This window comes from Equus przewalskii, chromosome 4 (assembly GCF_037783145.1).
Source record: "Equus przewalskii isolate Varuska chromosome 4, EquPr2, whole genome shotgun sequence".
Classification (NCBI taxonomy): domain Eukaryota; kingdom Metazoa; phylum Chordata; class Mammalia; order Perissodactyla; family Equidae; genus Equus; species Equus przewalskii.
Genome location: NC_091834.1, coordinates 80,440,641 through 80,459,699, shown reverse-complemented (window position 1 = coordinate 80,459,699; position 19,059 = coordinate 80,440,641). Strand labels below are relative to the sequence as shown.

The 19,059-nt window shown below is 40.9% G+C and overlaps 1 protein-coding gene and 1 pseudogene across 1 annotated transcript; both read left to right on the top strand.

Moving 5' to 3' along the window:
- The first annotated feature begins 245 nt into the window (after nt 1-245).
- On the top strand, nt 246-18,342 carry GPR37 (G protein-coupled receptor 37). The gene is made up of 2 exons (XM_008537581.2): nt 246-2,653; nt 17,007-18,342. Exons 1-2 carry the CDS (start codon nt 1,628-1,630, stop codon nt 17,823-17,825), a joined length of 1,845 nt encoding a protein of 614 aa, XP_008535803.2. The 5' UTR covers nt 246-1,627; the 3' UTR covers nt 17,826-18,342.
- Nucleotides 11,053-13,642, top strand: LOC139083033 (selenoprotein F-like; annotated as a pseudogene).
- Nucleotides 18,343-19,059: the final 717 nt, after the last annotated feature.

The following is a 19,059-nucleotide window of genomic DNA, read 5'->3' as shown; positions in this document are numbered from 1 at the left end:
GCCTGATATTTGTTTATTTTATTAGCTATACCCTGACAGCTGTGGCAGGAGTGTGGGGTTTAGTATGAAGGCTGGAAAGGCATGGTCAGCCATGCTGGGAATTCTGTCCAAGTTCATTTTCCTCTACCTGTCATTTCCCACCACTTCATCAAACAAAACCACTTCCATCATGCTCTGGGAATTGTAAGTAACCCCTGGTAGGGTGCATTCTAACTCAGTATTAAAGGTAATGGTGCATCCAGAGCATTCTCACTCTGCCTCCCACTCCCGGAACTGCTCATTCTCTATGATTGAAATCTTTGAGCTTCCCTTCTCTCCTATTTGAGCTCTCGGGAATACCTAAGGAGGTGAGCGCCTCGCCTAACTGCTCCCTGGGGGCCGCAGCGGATTTAAGCGATCACACCGGTCTCTCCTTCTTTCCCTCCCCGCTCCCGGACCGGTCAGGCTGGTTCCGACATCTGGGGAATTAACGTGTCCCGCCCATCCCTAGCCTCGAGCCGCGCAGGCTCCGCGCCTCCGCCCTTGTTCCCTCGTCGCTTCCAGCTCCTACGAGTGAAAGCCGCTACAAAGGGCTTGAATGAAACGCGTGTGGGTTTAGTGAGTCGTAAACCACCAGAGGATCCCGTCTCTCCATAAGCCAGCATCTCTCGGAGGAGGCAGAGGAGGGGGAGGAGGCAAGGAGTTGAGTGCTCGGTGTCGCCGGCGCGCGCAGCGGCTGGAGCGGCAGGGAGAGGCCGGGCCACCTCCCCCTTCCCGGCCATGCACCGCCTCGCCCGCGGCGGTTCCAGGCACCACACTCTCCGCCCGGGCTGCGCCCGCTGTGGCAGCAACAAGCTCCTGCGGCCGCCGGCACCGTCCACGGAGGAGCAGCGCCCGCCCTCCCCACCCCCACCACCGATTCCCGTCTCCACCGGGACACGCCGCCCAGCAGTCCGCGCCGCCCCCTGGTCAACTTTGAGCAGGAGGAGAAGCAACTTTGACAGTGGCCGCGGATTTCGAATCCCGCTTCTCCTCGGCGGCAGCAGCCTCGCGGGTCGCTGGGGTTAGGCGGCACAAGAGTTTCCCGGGCGCCTCTGTGCTGCGTCTGGCGGTTTGCAACCTGTTTCCAGAGAGCAGGGAGCGGGATTGTGGCTACTAGTCATCTGAAGAAGGGGAACTTGTTTTTCTTTCCCTTTCACGACCTCGTCTTCTACTGGATAAAGCAGTATCGAAAGGATGTAAATAGGCAGAGCAACTGTTACCAAGAAGGCAACCAACCAAAGGCAGGGAGGAGCGTGGGGCTTCGTTGGGCTTCTCCCAGTCGCAACATTAATCAATAGTCAGGTGTTGGTTGCAACTTTTCAAGGTCAGCCACCGGGAGCAGCGATTCCCTCTCTGAACCTTGGGGATACGCGGCACTTGGGTTGGATTTGGCTGAGAAATGCACAGGACGCCAAACGAGGAAGGATTGTAGAGGGGGAGGGTTGTGACCCCAAGACCCATCCCCCAACCTCCCCGTAATCTCCCGTCCCCCGCAGCCGGGGCGGGGGTGAGTATGTGACATGTGTCTAACTCTCAGCAGCAACTTAGGCAGCAGGTGTCGGTCCTAAACGGGAGCCGCGGCTGCCGGGCGCGTCCTCACGGAGCCATGCGGGCCCCGGGGGCGCCTCTCGCCCGCACATCGCGGCTGCTGCTTCTGCTACTGCTCAAGCTTTCTGCATCTCCTGCCCTCGGGTCCGCCCCTGCGCCCAGGAACGAAACTTGTCTGGGGGAAAGCTGTGCACCTATACTGATCCAGCGTCGCAGCAGGGACGCTTGGGGACCACGAAATTCTGCAGGAGACCTTCTGCTCACCCGTGCGCCCAGAGAGGAGGAGCAGGAGGCAGCGGCGCGCCCGGCGCCCTCGTGGGACCTACTGGTGGCCCGGGGCGGTGACCCAGGTGCAGGCAGAGGGGTGGAGGCGTCGGCAGATGAGCCCTGGGGACCTCCAGCCAGACCGCCTGGCGCCTGGAGGTGGAAAGGTGCCCGGGGTCAGGAGCTCCCTGGAACTTTGGGGAGAGGGAACCCCACGGCTCTCCAACTCTTCCTTCAAACCTCAGAGGAGAAGGAGAAGGGTCCCAGAGGCGCTGGCATTTCCGGGAACAGCCAGGATCCTAGTGTGAGGGCAGAACCCGGAGCCAGCGACCTTTATTACTGGCCAAGGAGAGCCGGGAAACTCCAGGGTTCCCGCCACGACCTCCCACCCAAGACGGTCAGTGGACCGTCCGGTTACGAAGGGCGGACGATTGCACCCCCAGGCAGGGCGCTGGCCCAGAATGGGTCCTCGGGTGAAGGGATCCACGAACGCGGGGGTCCCCGCCGGGGCAACAGCACGAACCGACGCTTGCGACTGAAGAACCCATTCTACCCCTTGACCCAGGAGTCATACGGAGCCTATGCGGTCATGTGTTTGTCGGTGGTGATCTTCGGGACCGGCATCATTGGCAACCTGGCGGTGATGTGTATCGTGTGTCATAACTATTACATGCGGAGCATTTCCAACTCTCTGTTGGCCAACCTGGCCTTCTGGGACTTTCTCATCATCTTCTTCTGCCTTCCGCTTGTCATCTTTCACGAGCTAACAAAGAAGTGGCTGCTGGAGGACTTCTCCTGCAAGATTGTGCCCTATATCGAGGTAATGCCTTCCAGGGGGTCTCAAGCTTTACCCATTTCCGGGATTTATAGCATCAGAACTGCTGCTCCAAGCACCTACCTGGCTGCTGAATCCTTTCTCTTTTTTTCTGGGTCCCTCCTCCATTTCTCTTGTCAATCATTTATGCATCTATATATATATGTATATATATATACACTTACATAGAGAGAGAGGCAGCTTTATTCGCTCACCTTCAAACTCATCTGTTCCCTAGGTTGTGAAAGGATTATGATCTCATAATGTATAGAACTGTTTAGAATTTAAATTTATCTCTCTGAATATGGTGTTATATGTATTTCTGATTTGGCACCCATCAGAGATTCTAGGGTTAATAAATGGCCAATCCATGGTTGTCATTATTAGAACTCAGCAAGAAAAAAACCTTGTATTTTTTGTCTACTAGATTTCTAGTGCTCCAATCTGATTTTTTCCTCCAAGATTACTGCATTTTTTCCTAAATATCAAAATTGGAGTAGTATTTTATTTATTTAACAAAGGAAATCTGCCTTTCTTTGTTTGTCAGTTGGCCTCATGATATATTAATAACCTCCCAAATTAGTTTGTGTCTTTGGCTGTCTGCCATGTTATCCCATCTAAATTCCTATGACATTTCTTGATTCTTTTTTCTTCTTAATTTCTTAACAATTTTATTTATTTTGTATGAATGAGTTTAAGCACAAATAACACTGGCCATCATGGCACAGAATTTATTTGACATTCTGAAAGTATATAATACGTATCTTTGTTATTTGTTAGGGTATAAGGGATTGGCTATTTTAAGGGATTGACTCTAAGACTAAAAAATTTCTTAAGAAGGAGGCATATAATAGGTTGCAAACTTTGGAAACGAAAATCTTCCTGAGTCAGATTTTAGTGTTTCATCCACAGCTAGTGTCCTGAACCGTTATTATGGTAGTTGGAATTTGCTCTTTAAATGGCCTCTCTCTAAACACCAGCTCTTGGAAGGAGCCCAAGTGCTTTGTTGCCAGTTGTGTTTTTAGCCAGCTGGCCCTTGATTTCCTCCATTCAGACTGCCCATTTCATTTATGGAAGAAGAAGAAGGGAAACTGTAAATATTCCAGAGCCCCTGATCCTGTCTGGCACCACGGCCAGTGACACTGTGTTCAACATTGTTCCAGGGCCTAAAGCTAGGGGATAAGTAAACAGAAAACAGTACCTACTTGGAAGGACCAAGGCGAGAGACAGTAAATAAGACCCTCTGTTATCCTGGCAGGGATCGGCTACAGAATCATTCCATGCTTACTAAATCAGCTGTTGCTGCTTTACCAAGATCTAGGATTTCTCTTGTTGCCAAGCTCCAAGGAGCTCTGAAACATCTAATTTATTTGGTAGACAGATCATTTTTGAATTACAGAGGAGGTAGATGAATTTATGTGAGAGAATGTGTCTACCAGTTACCTTTTCAAGGTCAACTTCAATTTCAGATTTCTCTGATTGTTTGTTTGAATAACGCAGAAGAAACTGACACATGCAACAAAGAGACAAAAGTAAACTTTAAAGTGAACAGGAGAGTTACTCCCAATAAGAGAGAAGTGTATTGGCTTGTCTGCAATGTACTGGGCATGATAACACCTTTATAAATCAGAGGGAAAAATAATAAGGAGGACAGAAAAAAGAAACTGGGGAAAAGAAAAAAAATTACCAAAGTTCTTGAAGAAAACTTTAAAAGAAAAGAATCCTATCCAAATTCAGAAAAGAATATAAAAACTTTGGTTAGTTTAATGAGACCTATGAGTCTTAAGTGATGGTATTTATTACGTATGTGTTTTAATTTTCTTTCTCTCTCATTCTGAGGATTTTAAAAAATGTGTATTTTGTTTGTATTTCACTTTTCAATTTAAGTCCTTTAATTAAGAATATTTTGTTTTTACCTCTTCTCTCATTATTATTGAAACAATTATTGTTATTTTTGCTCCCTGTATTTTTTTTCCCTTCTTCATAACCCTCTCTGTTTTTTAGTTATTGGTACTAGGCTTTATTTTCCCTAGAGAAGCAAAGGCTTGGAAAAAAAGATTTACTCATTTTTTTCCTTGAAAAATTAGACTATAATATACATTTTTACTGAATGAAAATCTTGAGATTAATAATCTTTCTAAATTCCTACCTAATCCTGTTCTTCTGAAATAATTTTCTGTTTCAGCATGCCTTGTGAAAATAATTATTGGACAGTAGTATCAGCTCCATAATTCCTGATTATGAGAGCAAGAAATATAGTCCAAATCTCACAATAAAGCATTTCTGCCTCCAGGAGGCACTGCTATTTTCACGAAAGTAAGAGGGATTCAGCGCCTGTTCCAAGTCAGGTTCCACACAAAACAGACCTTAACGTGGAGATTTGCTTGCGGGAAGTTTCCTGGGGCACACACTCAGATTCAACACCTAGTAGGGAATGAAGGCAGCAGGATTGGGCAGACAAGAGAAGTTGAAGTGATGCAGATGGCACAAAGACCTCAGCTGACAGGATACGGAACTCTAAGGCTGGGGAGGTCCTGCAGGGGTGTCCTGATTGGAGGCAAGAGGGCCCATTCTTTATATTCTCTAACAGACCAGTCATTGGATGCAATTTGCTCCCAGGAAGGGGGCATAACTGTGAGCTGGGTGGATCTTTTTCATCAGGGGCAATTCCTAGAGAGGGATGCAGCTAAGAGCCATCAATCACCAATAGCCCCAGCAGTCGGGGGATCAGCACTTCATTCCTGAAGAACTTTGGGGGTAGGCAATCTGGGTAGGAGAACATAACATCCACTACAATGGCTTTTGAATTATCATGTTAAGTTAGAACCAGAAGACAGCCTAATCCCACTCCATCAATTTAACGGTGAAACATGAGGCTCAGAGAAGAAGAATGACCATCCTGAGCATATATACTAGTCAGTGGCAATCAGACACTAGTCTCACCACTGGATGTTGACTTTTGCTTATTAGGCAAACATCTGGGAGGCAAATGGTGTCCAGTGAGTGTTTTCTTTTTCTTTCTGCTCCTTGGTGTCTTTTAAAAAAGATTTCTGTATCAACTACATAGGAAAAAATAATAACATAATTTGTTGTATGATGAAATTTATAGCTTCTTCTATTCTTAAGTTTCATTTTGTTTCTCATAAATTGATAGTAAGTCCCAGAGTTGGTAGGTCATTACATTTTTAAAAATTCTAATAATCTGAAATAACTGCACTTTTTAGTGTACCAAACATGATTATTTTAATGATTAAATAAAGTTATATAGGTTACATTTTATGTTCTTAAAAATCACAAAACTTTTAGATTGGTAAAGGACATTACAAATATATTACATTTGTTTAAACTTTCTCCGAAATCTGTCCCCCCCCATTTTTTTCCTCTTGACCGCAAGACTTCTAAAAATTATTTGATATTTGATTTCCTTTTATTATGTAGGTTTTGCTTTTTTTCACTTTTTACTTTCTTACATTTATTTTATTTGTTGGCTATTCTGCCTTTTTGTTTCATCACACACACTCTTATTGATTTATAATGCATGAGTTACCATTTTTCTGGGAATCTATTTTGCCTTCTCCAATGTTTTTATTTTTCTTAGTTATTTAAAAATTTTATCCACAATTGATTTTTATTGATCTTTACAAATTTTCTCTCCCATCTCTCTTTTGCCTTCTTCTTCTTTTCTACCACAGTTCTTTTTATCTACCACTTGACAATTAGCATATTCTTAGGGAGGTAGTGAAATTTGGGGGAAGAGTTGGGTTTGTGTAGAAAAATAGGAGATGTTTCTTCAGGAGAAATTACAGATCTTTGCAATTTGCATTCAACTCTTCTTTTTATTTCAGTTGTTGACTTGTGTCTTGAGAGCATCCAGCTTCCAGAGTCTATGTCTAGAAGGGGAGCTGTATCATATTTAATGTTGCTGTGGGTGGGAACATACTGGGAACTGTTGTAGTTGATGTCTTCTCTCCTTCTATTCCAGGATTATGATGTCTTCTCTGTGGCCTAGTGATAAGTCCTATAAGGACCAAGAGCAGATGGAATAGGAGGAAAGGGGGTTGGAGGGAAGGGAATCTGGGTAGATAGTGGCCATCCTAACAGACACATCATTTTAAACTAGTTAATCACATAGTTACCAGAAAAAACTATACTCAAACCAACAGTTGAATGTAGAGAGAGAGAATGTGTGTGTGTGTTGGATATGGAGGTCTGGGTGTGGATTGCGATAGGAGAATGGTGGAGGAGTTCCTACCACACCATTTTCTTAAGGATCTAACAAATGGTTAAAGCCAAATAGTTCAGGCGTTGAATGTGGCAGCTGGAACAACTCTTTGCTCATTACTTGACGGAAGCCAACCAGAATCACTATATCAGCTGATTCAGATCCATTGCTAAATATTTATTTCTGTTTGGATGTTAATTGGAGGTTTTGAATAATATAGGCTCCTCCTTAGTTTAAAGAACTCAGGCCTGTTAGGGAAGAAGGCTTCAAATAGTTCTAAGAGAATCCCAGATGTAACTGTATTATTTATTTTTACTGTGATACAAGATTCTTGCGTGAAGGTGGAGGGTGGATAAAGGGAACACATCTCACCAGGGCCTCTGGACCAGGGATGATTTGTAAAAGGTCTAGCATCTTTTGTGATGAAAAGAGTCAGCTTTTCCAATGTCTTTAAAAATGAGCTATGAGCGGGGTGGCCTGGTGGTGCAGCGGTTAAGTGCTCATGTTCCGCTTCGGCGGCCCGGAGTTCGCTGGTTCGAATCCTGGATGCAGACATGGCACCACTTGGCAAGCCATGCTGTGGCAGGCGTCCCACATATAAAGTAGAGGAAGATAGGCACGGATGTTAGCTCAGGGCCAGTTTTCCTCAGCTAAAAGAGGAGGATTGGCAGATGTTAGCTCAGGGCTAGTCTTCCTCAAAAAAAAAAAAAAAAAAAAAGAAAAGAAAAGACCCATGAGCAAAGCAAATGGCTCTTTCATTGCCTTAGATTGTACTTAGCACTCACGGGAAGAAAGGAAGGGTACTGGAAGGTGAAGATGATATAACCATACAGGTGTGAGGTTCTACACAGATTTCCCTAGAACCCCTCCATTCAAGAAATAGCACATTTATCACAGCAGGTGGGAAATTTGATTGAGCAGTGGGTTAGCTGTTAGATATTCTGATTGACTTTTAAGTGGAAACATACAATTTTATGGGCAATTTGAAAGCCACTTATAATATTTTCAGGAAAAATAGACTCACTGTATCAGAATGTTACTTAAGAAATATTTTATGCCTCCCATTAATCCCTTTATAATCATTTTATACATTCCAAGTGAAAATATTTAGCTGATAACTCCAGCAGAAAAGAAAAAAAAGTTGTAGAGGGTGCTTTTATTTATAACTCCACTCATGAAGAGTGTAGGGTGAAGTTTACTGACTTTGAGTTCCACAAAAAATAAAAGCTTTATCATATTTCAATGTGAAATTCAAATAATTTCAACTCTTGATTGTAATAAGAATGTCATCCTCTTCTAAAGCTTGCCAATGAGGGATAAGTAGGAATGTGGATTTTTCTTTACTTCTCTTCTACAGATATTAGTTGGCATTCAGCTTTTAAGGATTATATATAAAGCAGCAGCACCCAATAACTGATTAAAGAACAATTTGATTAATTCATTGTTTTCTACAATCTTTTCCCATCTATGTCATCATTCATTTATTTACTCACTATCCATTCATTCATCAAATGTTTGTTGGGCTTTTCTTCTATGCTAGACCGTATGTTAAAAAGGGGATCGGATGGGGGCGGGGGAAGAGGGAGCAAAAATTTCCAGAGATGAATAACATAGATGGGTTACTGCTATTAAAGTCAGAGAAAAATAAAATAATGTTCTACAGTGTGACGAATACTATACTAAAGGTTTCAACAAAGTATTAACGTTCAGGAATGGCCCTGGAATGAGTCAGCTCACAACTGTACTCAGTTATGACCAAAGATGGAGAAATTCAAGTGAAAACTATGCTCCCTCTAATTTTTTTAAATCATATTCTTACTATTAGTCTTTATAAATGCTGGGCAGCCTTTCCATCGTGAAAAGTTACAACTATGAAAATCTTTTTTAATTCTTGCTTTCTTGTTTTCTCAATTATTCCCAGGATAAGAGGCCCATAAGAATAATTGGCAAGATAATTGGGCAGACAGGACAGTCCTAGAAGTTTCACTTAGAATACAGAATTATTCTAAATGTTATTAAATATTAAATTGTAATTTAGAATACAACGCCTGAGATAACCATCTCTACTTTGGAATTGTTAATCCTTATTAGACATAAGGATATTAAATAAATACAATTTTAAAATTTTACCTAAATGAATGGTTTATTTATCAATGTAATAACAGTACATTAAATTGAGTCCTTTTCTCCTGAAAATCTCAACGACATATGTATTTTTAATTTAACCTTAGAGAACTTGGGAAGAACGGCTGACGAGGGCGATACTTTAGACCATAGTACAGAGTAGGGGAAAGGGAAGCATAAAGAATGGATTCTCCCAAGAATGGGATTAAGCTCGAAAGCACACAATCAGAGTGAGGACTTATCCTGAGTTTCTAGGAGCTGCCAAGATATCTGGTTATGTCCACAAAGCATCTGTCAACAGAGAAAAGGAAGCAAACATGTCTGCAAAAGCAAAATAGATCTGAGCTTATGAGTATATCCAAGGCTGAGTAGGTGAGGGGCTGCCTTGCCCTTCGCTGTTACACTACATGGACCTTGATAGAATTTTTGTGCCTTTAATAGCTCTTCGTATGTGCTGCGACTAGATTTAACGGTGCAACGTTGGAAGCACATGGATCTGTATCTGAGATGTGGACCATGGGTGGAGAGGGATGGACAGGCTTCTATGCCGTGAGGTTTGTCTCTGGCACTATATTTCTGCTCCTGTCCTCCAGGGAGCCTCCTGTGGTCTTACTTCCCAAGAATTGACCTGCTAAGGTGCCATAATTAACTCACCCTTGTTGCCAAGACTAACTCTTAAGTATCCTTATGAGAAAGGGATTCTTTGTGCCAGAAGAGATGATCTCATCTAAAATTTCAAGGTGGAGTGGAGAATGGGATCGCTGCAACCTCAAATATGGGGTCTTTCAATTTGCAAAGTAGGTATAGATACTTTCCATAAAACCCAGGAGATAATCACAATGCCAGACTTATTCTTTGTGAATTTATGATAGTTTTAAAAGATATCTGTCAGCACACTTGAATGGTTCATAGCATTAATGAGGCCAAGGTCACTGACTTGATCCAGCCTGGAATGAGTCATTTTCATTAGGTCTATGACTGTACTCGGGCTGCCATTTGTTTACTTCCTCCTCATCACTCCCTACTTTCAAGGCCTTTCCTCCTACCTTTACTATCTTCTCCTTGGTTCAAATCTTTCCTGTGTAGGAAAAGCATCCCATTAACTAATTCACAGCAAGATGTGGAATTTAGAGATATTTGTCTTTTATAAGAGAATTGAATGAGAAAGAGTACTTCCTTAACAGACTACCAAAGGTGGAATTTTGGCTAAAGGCAGAGAAATTTTGTCTTAAAATGTGGTTTCTCAATGTCATTCAGATCATAATTACCCAACCACGTGTGGATAAGGCTAACTCTAATTTTGTTTTTAAGTTAGGTTCACCATCATGTAAATCGATGTCATTACTCACAGGGGAAAATAGGTGAAAATTTGTTATAATTCTTTGGAAACTTATCAGAACCTCTAGGTGAAGAACAGAAATTCGAAAGATTAAAAGCTGGACTGTAAACTTGGGGTAAATATTATATTTTGAAATGAATTTCTAATTATTAAGAATAAATATGGAGCATATAAATTCCTTTAAGACCTGTCGATTCCAATCGATGGCTTCCATCTTGGGACAAGTGATATTAATCTTGCTTCATTTGCAGTTTTTATACTAATCAGCATTGGCACATTTATAATTAAATTATAACATTTTAGACAAGTTGCAGTCAGATGACTTTTTTTTTTACTGCAAGAGGAATGTTCTGTGCTGCAGAAGTCAGAAGTTGCAATTGGTAGGGAACCTTATGTCAAGGTTACCTTTACTATAAAGGTAAAGAAAGATTTGTAGGATCAAGACCAGTTTGGGGATTAATGTTGTCTTTTAAATAGTCTTAATTGTTTTTAAAATAAGTAATGACGTTACTAAGCTTAAGCAAGAGGGAGGAAGGTGGAGAATGAGGTCATAGTGACAGTTGATGCCTTGAAATATGTTTTTTTTTCCGTGACATTGGGAATCACATATAGATGAACTAGACTAGGTATAATTGAAATAAATGGCTGCTTATGATTTGTGGGTAGATCAGATTAAATCTCAGTGATAATGATAAATGTAAGAAGACTTGACTGTGCAAAATGGCTGTGAAGAGCTCTATTTCATCTCAGAGATCCGTGCATGTTGTAAGGGGTGAGGAAAATCTCTCCTCCACATTCTGTTTTGGTTTGGAAACCCCAGTGGAAGTGTGTGACTGCCATAGTTTCATGATTTGCACGCATTCTGAAATGAAGCCCTTTTGATAAAGGCCATCTCATTCACAGCAGTGTGATAAACAGTGGCTCTGATAAACATGCTGTCCCCACACTGGAGCTCAAACACTTGTCTCTTCCATGGGGAAGTTGCCCTGAAGTGCTGCAAGAATAAGGATTCTGGAAAATGCAAGAGGAAGCCAAAGGCATACAAGCTTAAGCCATTTAGAGTTTCAAAGGAAACTCTACTCTGTGCTCCTCCTGCTTTTTTCCTGACCGATTGTTAGGCCTGTAACCACGGACCTATAATAGATAATCATTCATGGCCCAAATGAATGGGTTTTCCTAACAATAATGCCCTTGTTTTGAGAGTTACTTGTATACAAAGGCCAGCACATAAATAGATGTACTCAGATATCTTTTTGAGGTAAAATATAAGTTAGGCTAGAGTGCAGTTGTCATGACTTTTGGTGGAAATTTCCCTATTTATAAAAATCAGTATATTCCGGTCACTTCACTGTACTTAAACACGTAGATTCAATTTCTATGGAAGGAATTTTGCTTGGAAGTACACTGGTCTTTCCCCCCCCCCCCCATCAGGGGAAAAAGTATCACTGATTTATATCAGAAGGTCGAGCAAAACTTACTTGTTGGTATGAGTTGCACGTTCATAGCTTACTCTTATTCATAATGGTTCCTTATTTGTCTGTTTGCAATAAGCTTCTGAGAAATGGAGCAATAGCTAAGACAGGATTTCCACAGATGCAGTTTTTCATAAAGTAGCCATTGCTCTTTCTTCAGATCGTTTTGAATGAACAGGGATTTCACATGGTACAAAGTGAAGATGGAGGCGCAGGTTTCCTTAGGGCTTGCTGTTTGTATTGAATTGGAAACTTGAACAGCGGGGGAACATTTCGGCACTGGAGCTGTCTCTTCGCACAAGAGTGCTTAGGTCTTCACTTTCCCTGTGCCTGTCTGGTGCCTTGAAGCTTCGCTGCAGGTGGCTGCAGCCCAGGAAGGCTCGCTGCTCAGGATGTTGCCCGCGCGGGGCTGATGGAGCGTTGCTGTTGTTAGTCTGGGATACAAAGAAGAACAGAACATTACTAGAAATTTGAAGGAAAGACTTTAGAGTTGTTTATTTGATTCTCTTCCTTCTGTATTTTGATGCCAACCCCCTCGAAATACTCAATATCTTATTTTCCCAAGTAGTTAAAAATTGTTGCTTCCAGCTTTCCTTTGCTCTTGATTCTCAAAAGTCTTGTCTATTAAAAGTGTTTACAGTTCTGCTTTTGTTGATGTTAATGATTCCTCTCATTGCAGTTTAATTAATAAGAGATTGCATCTTGCTCACTCCATCTCTCAGGATGTTGCTTCAAAGAACTACCCATCTAAGCTAATGCTTAACAGCTTAACTCCCAAGAGCATATTTCATTGTGATATTGAATTTTAGCAATCAGATATGGTCATTAAATACAGAAGATCCAGCATTTGTGATACAGTTTTATAATTGCATATAATTGCACCATTCATCTCGGTAGAATTTCTAATGAGCTGTATGTAAACAAGTATATTTAAAAACCGTGATAGAAATCTTTTCATGTTACCCCAACATCTAGCAATTTTAATTACATGGGTAGATTCCATATCTGAGTAAGCAGAAATTAGCCCACGACCCATTATTCAGATGATTTTTATCAATTCATTTCTGAGGTAGGCAGTTAATTCTTTACAAATGTTTAAAAACTTCTATAAGTAATGTGGCAAAGTACAGAGCAGGCAGGGACTTTGAATCTTTTTTACTCTTTCGCATCATAAAGGCGAGTGCATTAGTGAATTTACAGGAAAATATCTGAAGTAGTAACACTGTAGGCAGTGGCAGCAGGAGGGAGCCAGTATGTGGGCCTGGCATTTGGGCTGCGGTTGCTGTTGGCAACGGCGTTGTAAGCGCTATCTGCATTTGGGGCAGCGTTCCCCTCAGAGGCGCCTTTAACAACTCTCTCTGTAGCTCTTGTGACCTTCCCGGACAGTTCACCCTGTTTCAGTTGGATCCGAATTGCAGAGAATACTATCAGAGAGAAGTACAATTTGAAAACTAGAAGCTGGATGCGAGAGCTTCGTGAAATTTGTGTATGAAACCTGGGAGGCTTCCCTCAACCCAAGGTTCATCAAGAGGACTACAGATCAAATATTTTGGAGGTTCTGACTCACTACTAAAGCTTTTGAGAATACGGCTGAAGAACTGAGCATCTTCAAATAAAATACAGTGGAGAAGAATTCCTGAGCGAAAAGTTGGAGCACGTGGAAATCTTGCTTAAAATTTGTCCTCACTTTTGTTATCCTGTGAGGTGAAATATACAGAACCTAGAAAACATTTCTTTGCTTTTTGAAGCAGCGAACATCTTCTAACTAAGAGTGGATGTGCGGCACAATTTATGCTATCTCAGGAGTGGCAATCTAGCGCACCCAGCCCAGCACATGTCCACCCACATTCATTTGTTATTACGGCTCATGAGATGCTTTGTAACACGCTTGTAGTTAGGTACACAAATGCTAGCTCTTGTGATAATTGGTCCAGACTTTAAGTCTTTAGATTTAAAATAGTGGAGAAGATACTATCTGTTGTGTGTTGTGTGTTATTTGTAAGTAATGATAGAAAACTACCAAGCAAATAGATGTTCCCAGCCTCTAAGAGATTGCCTCTCCTCAGAGTCTCTAGTACCAAGCTATTCTTTTAATAGAAATATTATTCATAGTTTAAAAAGAATGCACAGCGTAAACCTTTGTAGTTTTGTATTTGTGGACTGACTCAGGATACATGGTGACAGAATAGCATACACAAAGATTTGCCTTAGTGAAGACTGCACAGAATGTCTTGCTGAGAATTTGTGTATGTTTGATAGTTTGAGAATTTTTTTGTATGTTTTACATTCTTATAGAGAAATGAATCAAAACATTTGAAAAACTAATATATAGATGTAAAGTTTCAAAAATCTATAAAATAAAATCCTGCGATTTCCACATACTGCTGTTTGATGTAGACCATTAGAAAGTGGCACGTCCTCTCAGATTTCCAGTCACAGGGTGGCCATTACTGACATGAAAAAAAATAAACTGATCTTAAGACAGTTGTACAGTGTGGACCTCAATTTTAGAATTATTTTGAATCACTAGCATAGATGCAAAATAAATTGCCATCAAGGTAAACAATTCATTAATTTGAAAGTCAATTTTAAAAAGGTAACTGTAAGGATGGCTCTTTTCGTATGGCGCTCATATTAGATTGATATTTCTTATGCTGGTGTTTATGGGAAACTTTCTGAAGATTTTGTAGAACAAGAATTATGGTTATAAGCTCAGCCATGACCTTTTGATCTGCACTGATCTAGACCTTTGGGAGTTGTATTTTTTTGGTTATTTTTGCTTTTCCTATCTTGTTTTCAGACTGTCTCCATTAGCAGTTTTGAGCAAAGTCAAGGCATGAATGCAATGTCTTTATCTTCCATATTAGAACTAGTAGATGCTGACTAATGGGTAGGGTGTAAGAAAAGGAGAAAATATTTGATGTTGGAACTCTCATAGAATCCACCAGGCAAGTTGCCATCGTTCTAGGAAGAGTGACAGCTTGAACGTAATAGATAAACAACTTGTGTGTTGAGAACTAAAATTGTTATGACAAATGGTTTTCCTTTTGTCAACATGATCCCTTTGAGTTCTACAAAGCTAGACATTGACATTATATCTATATCTATATCTATCTATCTATCTATATATTTTTTTCCCTTGCCCCTTTGCCAAGGCATAACCTGTAGCTGTGTTTCTTGAACATCCCCTCTAGCAGGCAGTGGGGAGTGAATGTACATATCCGGCTGTTGGGATGCAGCCCAAAGCATCCCGCCCACCTAGGGAGTTTTCTTTTAGTCTCCTTTTTTATCTTAAACCTCATGAACATTTGACTTTCTATTCATCATCCTTGTTTAAATATATAAATGATGACTACATTTATTAAACATTAAATTGCTTCAATTTTCTCCCAAATAGTTGAGTAAATCTGATGCTTCCACATGATGACTGTGTTTATCTTGTGACTTTGAGAAGCACCTGCCCCCTCTTGGTTGACTCGGACCTCCCTGAGGGAAAGAACTGCTTCTTGTTCCTCTCTCTGTCCCCGATATGTAGCAGAGTGTTGGCATGGGGTCGAGAACAATAAATCTGTACCTGTGTTGAATATGTCTGTGTACCCCATTAGAGTGTATATCATGCTCAATAAATATTTTATAGACGATTGAATGATAGAATATTTATATTAGGATCATGCATTTATTTTCCTGGAAAAGCCTCTGTGTAAAAAAAACATGTCCATATTTCTGGTTCTTCACCTCTAATTGTCGATTTATTTAGATGTCCGGATCATGTGCATATAAGAGCAGTTGCTCTTAGGATACAGTACTCTATGTGGTCAGCATCAGAGGGTTTTCTAATCCGAAATTTTTCTATGCTTGGAATATCCAGACATTCTATTTTGGCTCCTTTTTGCATATTTTTATGGTGTTTTTTATATCTTCTATTTTCTTTGACTTTCTCATTATCTCACATTTCTTTACATTTGGTGAACATCCTTATTTCTTGATAAATGTACTTACTTTGTGTCTGATTCTGAACCTCGTTGCCCTGGGCACATGAGCTCATAGTGGCGGACCATCTCTTGCAGGTTGTGATTTTTAATTGTGAATCCGTGTTCCCTTGAATTTTATCTGTGGGCTTTCTCTGATGCCAAGATTTAAAGTGCATTCTTCCAGGGGGGTTTTGTGTTTGCTCCTGTTAGGTGCCTGGGAAGATTTTAAACTGCATTTTGGGTTTTTCTGAGCTGCATAGATGGTATGAATTCTGGCCCTAGTCCAGTGTAAATTTGGGCTTCTGGCTAGAATTTGATCTCTTTTTTTTTTCCCCCTTTTACCCCCAAATCACCCAAATCCAAATCCTATAATAGTTTCTTTACTCTCTCTCTCTAGTTTTTTCTTTATACCCATGAAGATGTTGCTATTTGGGGAGTTCCAAAGTCCTAAGGGGATCTTTGACGTAATGCCCACTCACATTGGCCCCAGCTGTGTTTCCTACCTCGGTGTGCCTGGGCACCTGGCCCCATCCTTCTAGCTAAAACCATTTTGAACTCTCATCAGGACTGGCAGATGCCCCAGGGCCAACATGCAGCACGGAGGGGGAGGGGTCGCTGACCTGTTTGGAATTTGTTTCTCATCGATTTTGATCTCTGGGGACTTTCCCTTTCTTGTTTTCCATAACTGTATGCATTTGAAAATAATATTAAAATGTTTTATTTTGCCTTGAGGGGAAATTGGAGATCACTACTCATCTAGTTTCTTGGAAGCAATAAGCTCTTGAATGTTTGCTGTGTGTGAGGCATGCTACTGGACCCCCACACTGGGAAACAGGACCATCCTTTTCACTAATGAAAATGGGACGTACTCAACTATCCTTACTCCTTATGTAGATGGCCTGGTGGCAGGCATTTTCATGGTGACTGAAATTCTTGGGGTCTCTCTGTTCTTACCTAAAATAAAATAGTATTGGCCTAGCTGATCTTTATGGGTCCTTCCAGCTCTAAAACCTTTGACTCCATGACCCTGAACCACTACATTTTTTTTTCTCCCTATTTTTATCCTTACAATAATTCAGCTGAAGTCAGCAACCCAGTTACCAAAGCCTCATTCCAGGAAACTGTTTTCTCTCTCTCTTTTTTTCACTCATTGCCAATCTGTATTCATTGCCTAGTGTTCTCATCTTTCAGTGATCACCCGGAATGAATGTTGTCTGTGTTCCTCCCACAGGTTGCTTCTCTTGGAGTCACTACCTTCACCTTATGTGCTCTCTGTATAGACCGCTTCCGGGCCGCCACCAACGTACAGATGTATTATGAAATGATCGAAAACTGTTCTTCAACAACTGCTAAACTTGCTGTTATATGGGTGGGCGCTCTACTGTTAGCTCTTCCAGAAGTTGTTCTCCGCCAGCTGAGCAAGGAGGATTTGGGGTTGAGTGGCCGAGCTCCTGCGGAGCGCTGCGTTATCAAGATCTCTCCTGATTTACCGGACACCATCTATGTTCTAGCCCTTACCTACGACAGTGCGAGGCTCTGGTGGTATTTTGGCTGTTACTTCTGTTTGCCCACGCTTTTCACCATCACCTGCTCTTTAGTGACTGCGAGGAAAATCCGCAAAGCAGAGAAAGCCTGTACCCGAGGGAATAAGCGGCAGATTCAGCTAGAAAGCCAGATGAACTGTACAGTGGTGGCTTTGACCATTTTGTATGGATTTTGCATTATTCCTGAAAATATCTGCAATATTGTTACTGCCTACATGGCCACAGGGGTTTCCCAGCAGACAATGGATCTTCTTAATATCATCAGCCAGTTCCTTTTGTTCTTTAAGTCCTGTGTCACCCCGGTCCTCCTCTTCTGTCTGTGCAAACCCTTCAGTCGGGCGTTTATGGAGTGCTGCTGCTGTTGCTGCGATGAGTGCATTCAGAAGTCTTCAACAGTGACCAGCGATGACAATGACAACGAGTACACCACAGAACTGGAACTCTCACCTTTTAGTACCATCCGCCGTGAAATGTCTACTTTTGCTTCCGTTGGAACTCATTGCTGAAGGGCAGCCTTTGGTTTGGTTAGGTTGGTTTATTTGCTTGATTTTCATATCCTGTGCAGGTTTTTACTTTGTATTTTTCCTGACTGGGAAAAAATGCAAAAAGAGAGAAATATTAACTACTGTAGAACTGATTTTGCAAATTAATATTTGTGCTTTGAAAAAAAAGTTTATATTTAGTTATTTAAGAAGTATGAGAAGGCCAATAGTTTTAGATCATTTTGTCTGGTATGGTGCTAATATTTTATTTGAAAATGTTACTGCACCTAAACTTAATTAATTGCTAATTTTCTTTTAAAATATAATCGCTGTATGTTGATTATAGCCATGTGATTTTTGTAGGTTATTTCATGTTTGAGTTGTGATTGAAAGTATATTGTATATTGAATCGTGAGATGATTTGTGGTTAAGAAGCATTCACAAAGTAGCACCAAATAAATTCCACTTTATTCTTTAATGTCATTGTCAATCTGCTTTTAACCCAGATTCAATAAATCTTTAAATTGCCTTAAATGCACAATTTCTGGCTCTATGCACAATTTAAAATTGGCCTTATTGTTTTATAATTCTATTTTCCTTTAAGGCAGCTGATCACTATGTTATAAAGAAGTTTTCCTAAGAGTGCTATTTTATATGCAAAATTCATAAAACTATATTGTATGTTAAACAAAATTGTATTTTAAATATTCAGATATAGATGTAAAATTATTTCCAAATATTTATGAAATATGAATAAATAGACAGCAGAGTAGGAAGAAACTATCTTTTTTTTTTTAATTCACCTTTGAACTAGCATGTAGAGCTACAGGTTTCCCATGAGGAATTATGAGCAGAATCAAGGACTAGAAAACAACACACTTGCCATCTGATTTCCTCTGAATCCTGACCTTTGAAGCACTGTGAATCCTACGTGAAGCACTCTGAATTCTAATTTTCCTCCTTTTAAAAAATGAACTTGATTTAATCTGTATGATGTAATTTTTTAAAGTAGAATGAAAATACAGTCACAGAATAATAAAATATTTATATGTCTTGTTTAGAACACTTGAATATTCAAATACTACTTTTAAACAGATAGTCCATAAACTCCCAACAAAATGCTAACTCTCTGCCTTTGAAATATTTTGAATCCCTTAAGGAGTTCAAGTGGCAGCGGTTTGGTAGAATGCCTGCCATGTGGGACGCACGTCTAAATCAGATGGCAGAGGGAGCGACCTCGTGACACAGTGTGTTTGTA